Source organism: Pristiophorus japonicus, chromosome 16 (assembly GCF_044704955.1).
Source record: "Pristiophorus japonicus isolate sPriJap1 chromosome 16, sPriJap1.hap1, whole genome shotgun sequence".
NCBI classification, from domain to species: domain Eukaryota; kingdom Metazoa; phylum Chordata; class Chondrichthyes; family Pristiophoridae; genus Pristiophorus; species Pristiophorus japonicus.
In genome coordinates, this window is record NC_091992.1 from 119,788,080 (window position 1) to 119,799,804 (window position 11,725).

At 43.8% G+C, this 11,725-nt stretch overlaps 1 protein-coding gene across 2 annotated transcripts; it reads right to left on the reverse strand.

Annotated features, from left to right (window-relative positions):
* Positions 1–681: 681 nt before the first annotated feature.
* LOC139226767 (inward rectifier potassium channel 2) lies at positions 682–11,523 on the reverse strand. 2 transcript variants are annotated; one of them, XM_070857761.1, is made up of 2 exons: positions 11,384–11,523; positions 682–4,425 (listed from the first exon to the last, which is right to left on the reverse strand). In XM_070857761.1, the coding sequence occupies exon 2, from the start codon at positions 4,202–4,204 to the stop codon at positions 2,915–2,917; it is 1,290 nt and encodes a 429-aa protein (XP_070713862.1). In that variant the 5' UTR covers positions 4,205–4,425; positions 11,384–11,523; the 3' UTR covers positions 682–2,914. The 2 variants fall into 2 exon arrangements, with proteins under 2 accessions (XP_070713862.1, XP_070713861.1); XM_070857760.1 differs by having other exon boundaries at positions 11,275–11,523.
* Positions 11,524–11,725: the final 202 nt, after the last annotated feature.

Genomic DNA, 11,725 nt, shown 5'->3' on the forward strand with positions numbered 1-11,725 from the left:
ATGCTTAAATAATAAATAATGAAAAGTTCATAGTTGTAACAAACCCTATTAAGCTTGAACAATTAAAATCAAGTGACCCACGCTAACCTGCAGCATCTAGGTTCTACTGGTTGATACAAGGTACTGAATTGCCAGTTTTAATCCTCCTGTGGCATCTTACTTTGAATCTATTTACATTTGGCTTTAAATATGAAAATATTTGTTAAACTTTTATAAACTGTACATTTTTTTAAAACTATATATATTGCAAGAGTTTTTTTTTGTAAAAATGCTGTTTCTTTTTCCTGATAAATATATGCGTCAGGCAATTGAGACCTGAAGTATTCAAGAACGTTTTTTTTTAATGTTTTTAATTTTTAAATGTGCTAAAATTCTCTTCAGTGAAATGGCAGCATTTTGCAGGCCGAGTCCAAAGTGGTGCAAGCCAGCTCCTTGGCGTCCTGCTCTTTTCCCATTGCTTAATTTGCTGGTTTAAATACTCTTTGGTTGAAATTCCATTCTGAGGAACTGAGGGATGCAGTTTTAGCAGCATGTGCAGTATTTTTGCAATTTTTATACTGACCAATGGCATCCATTTTCAAGTTGCCTTGTGCGTATGTTCTCTGTACTCATTTAAATCAGTCATTTGTGTGTACTTCAACCCCCCCCCCCGCCCCCCCACCCCTCCCTGCCCCTAGCCCATTACTGGCTCGAAACCATAATATAAATTGTTCACCATTCTTCATTTCTATAGGACCGATACCACTTATAGTACAGTGAAAGCTGCCATGTTCCTAAAAAGGCAATTTGAAGTCCCTTGGGAGTCTGTTTGCCAACAAAGCTATAGTCAGACATGGCAAGACCACTTTCAGTTGGTACATGTGCAGACTCCACTTTAATGTCTGCTCTCAGAATGTCAGTAACTTTTTAACCACAAACTCAAAATGTCGAGTATTTCTAACTTTTACTCCCCCAAAGAATACTGGTAATAAAAAGAAATGTTCTCACTTCCAATGCCCTTAATATTCAGCTTTAAAAAAAAAATGAATGACATTAAAAGATTTTTTACTGTGCATGTTACCAAGCAAATGATATTCAAAGAGTTAATACCAGAAAGTGCAGTGACTCTTCACTATTGAGCTGGCCTGAAGTTAACTTAGCGAATTCTGCTGAAATTTTGTTGTGGACCTAAAGTTATTCTGACATATCTGTTGCAGGGACTAACTATAAGTAAAGGGCCTGTGAATACTTGAGAGATTGGTCCAAGTATGTTGACACAGCTGTAACAGTCTTCTTTCTCAAAAAAAACTGTTCTGGAATGTAGGGAAACAGACTTGAACTAGTGTAGTGACATCAATGATAGCCAATTCAGATGAACAGGTGTCAAAAAGAAAATATCAAGAAATAGGGGAGCCCTCTTTCAAAGAGCATGCAATGGAAAACTTGAGTTTAAAACCTTTAGGAATTTTCCATAAACAATATCTTGACATTTTAAAATCTAAATCGGACCTCTCCATAGCTTCATTTAGATGAGCAGGTCATATAAGCCACAGATCCTTCAAAAAGGATTGAGGGCCAGTACCATGGAGCTTGCTCACTGGGTGGGCTGCTTCTACTTCACTCTGATGGGAGCTAGTTTACTGCAGCAAATCATCCTACATAACATTCAGAAATCCAGCAGTGCGGCTCAGGTTTGGTTAGTACACATGGCTATGGTACTCCGTTGGTTAATTGCTGGACTCCCAGCCAACATGGCTCAAGTTTCAAGTCTCAGGCCAGTACTATCTTATTACCACTAACAACCAGGTCTCATTTACCATCAACCACAGTGTTTCAAGAGAGCCATTCCATCTTGTGTGGGGGTTGGGTGACAGGGCAGGCAAGGTGGAGGAATGACTTTCCACTATCTTGTCACACTCAAATCACAGCACCTGCACCGATAACTGGGGCAAGAGGCTGATGAATGAGAAAGATGAAACGATTCTCTTAATTGTTTAAAAATGTAAAAATGTTCTTGGCAAACTCAAAGTGTCAGCTTTTAGAGCTGAACTTTCTTGCATTAAGATGGTGGTGGGGAGGGGAAGCATCTCAACATCTATGGTAGTGGGATAGCCAGCCATGCTTGCCTTTTGTCATTAGTTCAACGTGACTGAGATTTACTTCCTTCCATGGTTTTGGAACATGACAACCTTATCGTGTGACAACAATGGCCAAAGATATCTTAATCTACTTTCTGATTATTAGTGGAACCATGAACTTCAGAGTCAGTGTGGCAGTCAAAGTATTTGTACATGGATCACTACTATCGAGAACAAAGTCAGCCCATTCTTTGGAAACTAAAATAGGTCAATTTTAAAAGAACTAGCAGGAAAAAAAACAAAAACCAAACCAAGTTCTAATTGATGGTATTAAAAAAAAAACACAGGAATCATAAATACTGATTTTTGTTCACAATAAATCAAAAGAAAACCTATAAAATAAATATTTAAGCTGCAGCTTCACTTATTAACAGCAAGACCTTTGTCTATGAAATCATTCTGTAATGGTCACTGTTCTTTCAGGTATTTAGTTAAACCATTCAGAGCAGATGAAACCTCTTAGGTCTACAAGTTTCTATTGAAAGCCATCTTGTTTGGCGTAGATAATGTTCAGGTTAACTTACATCCATCCAGTCTTTCCTGCAAGTTCAAGTTTTGCCATACGTTTTATGTATGCCATACAGTATTATGTGCCTCCTCATCACGTTAGAAATTATTCGTGCTTTGTTTAAAAAGAACTGATTTCCTGCTGTCTGTCTCTACAAGAGCCTGTGTAACAGTTTCTTTGAGCAAAGCCTAACTTCAACAGTACCCTTTTTGGCTTGCTGTTCCAGGCACAGTTAAGCACAATATATGCTTTGACGGATACTCTTAAAAAAAGAAGATACTTTTAGGGGTTAGATTTCAGATTCTCGCCTCAGCGGGCGGGGCTCTAATGGAACAGTGGCCTGATTATGGTCCGTGTTAGTTTGTGTCTCTATGCTCGGACTCTCTGGTGTCCCACTCTCACTCTCATCGTCGTCTTTGTTCATGAGGGCCACCTCGTTTTCATAGCAGAAGGTGTTGGGTGTGGAGAGTATGTATTTCTTTTCTGCCAAGTCCCTGGCGCTACAAAGAGGTGTGTTAGGCACCTCGTAGGTTTTGTGAAATCGGGAATAGTCAACTTTGTAGTAGTTCTTCTCCTCAAAGAGCACGGGCTCAAATCGGTGACCCCAGAGAATTTCACTGGCGAGATACGAGCTGCGACACTGAGTGGTCATTGCTGTAGCTTCCACCATTCCTTCAAGAATCACTACTATTTCAAAGTCTGCATTGTCCAGATCCTGTTTGCTCAAATCATAGAAAGGACTGTCTTCATCAATTTCATGTACTATTGTAATAGGGGACACCAGGAATATTCTATCTATTCCACTATCAAAGCCTACATTGACATCTACTTGATCCAAGGGTATGTATTCACCCTCTGGTGTTATTCTAGATTTAAGCAGCTGGGCCCGTACATGGGCCTCCACCAGGTGACTTTTGCGTAGGTTTCCAACTCGCCACATTAAGCAGAGCTTGCCATCTCTCATAGCGATCACAGCATTGTTACTGAAGACTAGAGTCTCATTCCTCTTTTTGGGTTTGGCCATCTTTGCCATGACAGCACCAATGATGAAAGCATCAATGATGCAGCCCACAATGGACTGAAAGACCACTATGAACACGGCTATGGGGCACTCTTCTGTCACGCAGCGGAAGCCGTACCCAATCGTGGTCTGGGTCTCGATCGAGAATAGAAATGCAGCTGTAAAGCTTTTGACCTCGGATACACATGGTTTATGCTCGCCTTTATAATTATTCTTGTCCAAGTCACCATGCATCAGTGCAATAAGCCAAAACATGCAACCAAACAACAGCCAGGACAAGATGAAGGACAGGCAGAAGACGACCAGCATCCATCGCCAGCGGATGTCCACACATGTGGTGAAAATGTCCGACAGGTAGCGTTGCCCCTTCTCACTCATATTTACAAACTGAACGTTGCAATGGCCATCTTTCTTCACAAACCTACTCCGGCACTGCTGCCTGGTGTGTATTTTGCTTTTTCCATTGCCGTAGCCATTGGCAACTGCCATCGTCGCCAGTTTCATTCCGTCTTCCTCTGAAGACACGATGCTGTAGCGGTTGGCACGCACGCTGCCCATTGCCAACGCCTGGGACTGCTGCGTTTCTACTTTGGGATACAGTCTCGAAAATTTCTGGAGCAGCCTTTGAAGAAACAGTTTTGAACGCTCTCGAAGAACACACTACGTCTGTGAAAGTAGATCTCCGCAGGTATCCTTGGTTCCACCAAGATGTCTCCTTCGTAGATGAACACTTGGCTATCCAAGAATCTACTGTAATTTTGAACTCATTAGAATATGATCTGTTAAATGAAACAAAAAAGTCACATTTAATATCAAATAAAATCACAGCACTACAATAACTTTAGAAAGTTTACACCATCCAAGTAATTTATTGAACATGCTCATGAATGTTAATGTAATGAAATGGTAAAGAAAACTAAAAGGGTTCATTAAGGTTTGCACATTAACCTCCAGCGGAGAGAGATCAGGCCCAAATATTGATAATCAAAATACTAACTTAGATTAGAATTCTTGTCCCAGTCTGATTTATTGATGAAGAATGGAAATTACACTGTGTACCGTTACAACAATGCAAGGACAGTCAAAACCATTGCAGCACATGTTAAATGAGGACATTAGTTGCAATGGATCAATGTGATCCAATTAACATTGTGTAGCAATGGATGCACATGATCCTTTAAACTTTTGGGCTTGAAAACGATTGAGTCACCTTAGATCAGATTTAGCATCAAAACCCAGTAATGTATTACAAGTTGGGCTGTGGTACAGACTTGGTGAAATGCAGTTTCTCAAAGTGCTTGAACCTGGCACTTCCGTTTTATCTTACACGAGATTATAGTGAGTTTAAGCATAAATAAGCACCTCAGTCTAATTATATGCAGCTAACAATTCAAGTGACGTAGTAAAATGCTTTCTCATTTCTCAGTTTGAAATGACCTATGAGGAGACATAGGTAAATCTAGTTCTACTCCAATGTGCGTTTAGCAGCATGAATGTGTTGCATATTCAGCAGTTCATAATTATTAATATATAAACACAGTTCACAACTGGACAGAGTATTAGTAAAAAGTAATGCTGCTTTACACAGCAGATTGTTAAATAAGTCAGTTGATGTTTATACAAGTGTATGATTTTACTGTGATTGCCAAACAACTAACCACAAGAAAAGAATACCAATGAAATACAGTAATGCAACTAATTTTAGATCTCAGCACATTAGGTCCGCAGTGTTTTAAATTGTGGTGTGTGGAACAGATGATCACTTTGGGCTCTCGACTCAGACAGACCCTCTTGCTGCTTTCATTAACCTTTTTCTCCCCTCCCCTCCCCTCCCTCTCAGAGGCATCAGTATTGAGGAAACGGTAACTAAGTTTTACAATTAAAGAGAGAGAGAAAAAAAAAGGAGAGAAAGAAAGAGAGGAGCTTCCTTGTATAAACAGATATGTACGAATTGCACACATCAAGAGTTTATTTTTAAAACCAAAATATGGCTGAGTGCAACCGCTAATGAAGTGACAAATCTGGATCCAACCAGCACAGCGAGCTGGCAATGTGTTGAGAGGATAATACAAACTCGGAGCATGCTACAAGGAAGCAATATATGAAGTGGTTCAAATTATATTTTACACCAACAGTGTGAACTTCAAGTTGTTAATATCAGAGGAGATGTTATCTGAAGTTACAGATACATTCATATCATCAGTCGTGGCTCCGTGGGCAGCACTCTCACCTCGGAGTCAGAAGGCCAAGGTTGCCAGCCCCAAGCCAGGGCCTTGGAATACATAATCCAGGATGACACGTCAGTGCAGAACAAAGGGAATAGAAACATAGAAAGTAGGTGCAGGAATAGGCCATTCGGCCCTTCGAGCCTGCACCACCATTCAATATCATGGCTGATCATGCAACTTCAGTACCCCATTCCTGCTTTCTCTCCATACCCCTTGATCCCTTTAGCCACAAGGGACACATCTAACTCCCTTTTGAATATATCCAACGAACTGGCCTCAACAACTTTCTGTGGTAGAGAATTCCACAGGTTCACAACTGAGTCAAGAAGTTTCTCCTCATCTCTGTCCTAAATGGCTCACCCCTTATCCTTAGACTGTGACCCCTGGTTCTGGACTTCCCCAACATCGGGAACATTCTTCCTGCATCTAACCTGTCCAATTCCATCAGAATTTTATATGTCTCTATGAGATCCCCCCTCATTCTTCTAAATTCCAGTGAATACAAATCTAGTCGATCCAATCTTTTTTCATGTCAGTCCTGCCATCCCAGGACTCAGTCTGGTGAACCTTCACTGCACTCCCTCAATAGCAAGAATGTCTGTCGGATGTGCCGTCTTTCAGAGGAGATGATAAACCAAGTTCCTATCTGCCCTCTTGGGTGAATGTAAAAGTTCCCATGGCAAGATTCAAAAGAAGGGCCGGGGAGTTTTCCCGTGTCATCGGCAAAATTTATCCCTCAAACAGCTTATCAGGTCACTTATCCCATTGTTGTTTGTGGTACATTGCTGTATGCAATTGGCTGCCACGTTTCCAACCTTAAAATAGGGACAACGTTTCAAAATAACTTAATTGACTGAAGTGCTTTGGGATATGCAGAGGTCACAAAAGGTGCTATATAAATACAATGTGATGTTTTTGCCACCATTAACCGTACCCAAGTATTAATTACTCTTTGCTTCCTGCTTTAACTTGAAGTGCTCAAGATTGGCCTTTCCTAGTCCATCTTGTATCTTAAACTTATTTAATGTCCCTCATTGCCCTTTCTTGGCAGATTTATTTTATAACCTCCTCCTCCCTCCCCCAAGAACTGAGTCATCTGACATGAGGAATGATCCACCTGCACCAAGTCTTTGGTATTCCCCTTGTACTTGGGTATACAGTTGGAACTCACAGTTCTTTGAAAGAGCTATCCCAATTAGTCCCACCCACTTGCCCTGTACATTCTTTTAAAGTATTTCTCCAATTACCTTTTGAAAGTTACTATTGAATTGGCTTCCACCACCCTTTCCATGCATTCCAGATCATAAGTTGCTGCGTTAAACAATCACCTACCCCCTGGATTTCTTTGCCAATTATCTTAAATCTGTTTCCTCTAGTTACCAACCCTCCTGCCAGTGGAAACAGAATTGGAGATGCGTGCATTAGAAACAGGGAGGAGGCCAGGTACGATTTCTTACATTCCACTCAATACACCTGTCTACCTCGACAGCCTTTAACCAGTACCCACATTCCTTTCTTTCAGATAATCCCTTCTGCACGTCAGAGTTTTACCCATGACACCAACTGCCTTATGCAACAAATATTAGGGACACAATCAGGGAAGAGAGCAAAAGCATATGGGAATGAGACCGGCAGAGGAAAAGTCGTCAAATATGGAAAGAGGGAATTAACAGGGGGGAAAAAAAATTAAGATTTGCATTTATATAGCGCCTTTCACAACCACCGGACATCTCCAAAATGCGTTACAGTAAATGAGGTACATTTGGAGTGTAGTCATTGTTGTAACGTGGGAAATGAGAGAGGATGAGAGCACAAACTTCTGTTCATTTCAGAATTTTGAATGAAGAGATGCGTGTCCCATTCCCATACTAATGCTTTGTGCAGGGGTTAATTCCATTGTGCTAAATGTACACTATTGTGATCGGTGTAGAACTTTGCTTAACTCAGTTAAGCACACGTCTGTAACATGGATTCCGATTAATACCTGGCTGTGCACTCAATGACGAGCCTACCTATTGAAGTTGCAATGCAAAGCAAGCCGGCTCAATAAAACGGGCCAAAGTAGGCAGGAGTTACAGCCCTGAAACAGGTTTTCCATAATTCTATAATGTTTTCCAACCATATCACAGACCTTCCCTTTTGTTCTTTCCTCCCCTTCACCCTTTTCGCTGCAGCTACACTTCCTTAAAAACCTGTTACATCTCAACTTTTTCCAGTTCTGACGAAGGGTTATCGACCTGAAATGTTAACTCACACTCTCTCTCTCTCTCTCTCTCTGCAGATGCTGCCTGACCTGCTGAGTGTCTCCAGCATTGTGTTTTTTTATTTCAGATTGCAGCATCCGTAGTGTTTGGCTTTAGTTCCAGTCCCTGAACATTGGAGGCCAGATGCAGATGCATTGGGGGACGAGCCGGAGCATGCGCAGAAAGGATTTTAATCATGCAGAGTTGAAGATATTGTGGATAGGACATGTTTTGGGCTGCTCTGGAGGCAGCTACCGTTTGCATTGCCATCTCCAGGCACTAATTTATCACAGGTAAGCTGGAGAGCGGACCCTCAAACAGCAGTCTTTCAGGCAAAGCAATTTGACATTTTCTGCATCAGTCGTCCCAAATGGTCTCCCCAGTAAGCTTCCCCATTGCGTGCACATGATGGGTGGCTGTGTGTTGTGGGTCTGTACCTACTGGTCACTGCATTAAAACGGAGCAGGTTCATGCTGCAGGATCAGCAGGAGTCTGGTCAGTTTGAGTTGGATTTAAACTCCAGGTTCCACAAGTAGTGGCACCCTGCCAATTCACTGCGCCATCAAGCCTTCTCGCTCCCTTCTGCCCAAACCCACTTCCTAGTATCTAGAATCTCTCCAGCGCCCACTTCCTGGTTGGTATTTCTTAAAAACCCGCTTTCCCCCCCCAATATTTCTCCTACTATCTCCATGCCTATACGCTCGCCCTATTCTTTCCCAACTGGCAAGCCTTTCCCGGAGCATTCCAGCTCAGTCTCCATTCGCTCTCTGTCGTCCCCCCCAGCTCTCTCCCCACACTGTGACATCGCTCTCTCGCACTCCTGTTTAGCCCTCCATCCCCAGCCTTGCCTCGGCTGAACACGGCCATTATTTCCCCATTAGCGTCTTCACAAGGCGGCGCTCGGACCTTGCTGGACACAAGTGGTGGAAAGGAAGAGTTAACATGCCACCCAGTGAAGCACTCATCACACGGCTCTCTGGCCACCAGCAAAACTAGAAGGAAATGGAGCTAAAACAGCAAACGTAGGCATTTCTGTCGGAATACAGAACTCGGTAAAGCCTACCAATATTTTAATATCAGTACTAGTCAGCCTGTGTGTGCCAGCTGACACGATGTTGCAGATACAATGCTAAAGTACTGCCTGACCATGCTGCCTCTGAGCGGTCCACTTTATTGCAGATTGTAGAATGCTATCGAGTGCGTTTGGAAGCTGGTTTCCTCATATATTTCATTGTGTTCCTATCTGCCTCTGAAGCTGAACACCACTAAAAGCACTCAGGTTCACAGTGTTATAACGGCAGGTTAAATGACAATCTAGAAAGGGCAGTGTCTTTTCCGCCAATCCGATGTGCCCTTTCCCGTCGTGCAAGACTAACACTTGTCGCAGCTCCCCAATGGTTATCTCAGCTCCCCCGGGTCGGAGCCTGGCTCTGGACAGAAGCAGGGACCGCGAGCTGTGGGACTGAGCACGGATGGTGCTCGGGGGTAGCCTCTTCCCCAGCTGACGCCACTGATTTGCTGTCATGCACTTGTTGCACCAGAACCAATGACAGGGCTTCCGCACAGCCCTGCGAGCAAACTGCAGCATCAGTACTGGGTACTGGTGAACACCAGGGGAGGGAGGGGGAATTGAGAGAGGGGGAATTGAGAGAGGGGGAATTGAGAGAGGGGGAAGAAACGGGAAGTTCGAGGGTGGATAGGAACATAGAGGGTAATGGATGAAGGGCATAAAAGTGCAGGTTCTCGGTGGAGAGTCGGAAGATAGAGAGCAAATGATATGGGCTGGAGGGTATGGAGCAGGAGCGTGGGTTAAGAGTAGGAGGGTGGGGGGTATGGGAGTAGGAGGGTGGGGGGTATGGGAGTAGGAGGGTGGGGGGTATGGGAGTAGGAGGGTGGGGGGTATGGGGGCATGTTTGGAAAGTAGGGGGGCAGAGGATGAGACTGGGAGGTGTACGGCCTAGTCTGGGGTTGTGGATTTGGCTGAACGAGTTGTTGAAACGTCGGGTGACTCATATCCAACCGCCCAGCTTCGACTTCTGGTCCGGGGCCATTCCGGGTACCTTGCTGCTACTTTTGCACCAGCAGCCCCCTCTCACGCACAAGTATTATTTGGGCAGGCAAACCCAGCTGTCTCGGAATTCTGAAGATAGAATTCTTATTTTTTTTAAAAAAACGATTCATCAATGTAAATATTTTTTAAATTTTACAAAAAAAAACTTGGGGTGGGGAGTTGGTTTGAGAACAGAGACTACACGATGCACTGAACTAGCGGAGACCCCTCCAACTGTTGCTGTAGTGTATTGATTCACGTGCGCCCCGGTCTAAGCGGCTGTTGCCCGTTCACACGGCGAGTTGCCCGGTGTGCAATAAGCTGCCCGAGTGACTCACTTCACTCGTAAGAACAGAGGAGAAAAAAAAAACTCTTCGGATTGACGAGACCGGTTGTGCAAAAATATTTCAGCCGCGGGACAGACTTTCCCCTCCCATTCTGTGATGCCACTTTCAAAATATTACTTTGCCATTAACGCCCTTGAAAATTCCCAACTTCCTATTTCAGCTGCCAATTTTTCTCTGTGTTGGTTGATCAGAGCTCAGAGACGGCCCAAAACGCGAGCACTGCTCCGTCCGTCTCAACATGTAAACTGACTGGCGAGCTGAGAGCGAGGGGGAAGCTACTTTACCGCTCTTGTATGGAGGAAAATAAAACACAAGGTTGAATTAGGATTCCCCTGTCAACACTTTGTTTATAAAACAAACAAACCGGGTTCAAAAAGACAAAACAAATCAAATCAAAATGAATCGTGCGGCATCTTTTGAACTCATTCCACCCTCCCTCAGCCATAAAGGCATTGCATTTAGAACACTCACATTCTGGGCAATGAATTGCTGACTTTCAACGCTCAGTGCAGTTAAGCCGGTAGTCGAACTGCAGCGAACTGATGCAACACTCGCCGTCACTCGCTAGGGTCGTTTCCCCCGAGAGAAGAGGGGTTGCATTTTCCACTCACACCCCCCACCCTCCTCCTCCCCCCCCAGCAGAAATGTGAGGATATATATCGATCATACAGCCCTCCCCTCCCCACACACACACACACACACACACACACCCCAATTACAGCATTCAAACGCTTTGTATTAATCCAAAAATCTGCCTTACTTGCGTGGTAGCTGCAAGAGACATTTTAAGCATCTGGTGGCATCAGTGACAGCAAGTTCCCAAACTCAGTGACTGGGTGGAAGAAAAGACTGATCTTAATCCTGGTTACCTGTTCAAATGTTTTTTGCAGCGAGTGTGTGATTGGACATCCAGCGGCTGTACCTGGTACTAGTTCGGAGTTAGCAGTTAACTTTTTTTTGGTTGTTACTTGGTACGCGTGTATATATGTCCTGCCCTGTTGCGGTCTGTGTCTCATCTGATTCTGACACCACTCAGCTCTCTCACAAAGATATAAAGCGCGCCGGCTGGGCCAGCAGCTCCGCCCCTAACACACCTTTCCGCCAATCGGCCGACGGCCGGCGTTACTGACGGCTGGCTCCTCCAATCACCGATAAGGCCCTCAAGTTCTTCCCCTCCCTCACATTGTCTCTCGCGTCGATTTCAACTGTTT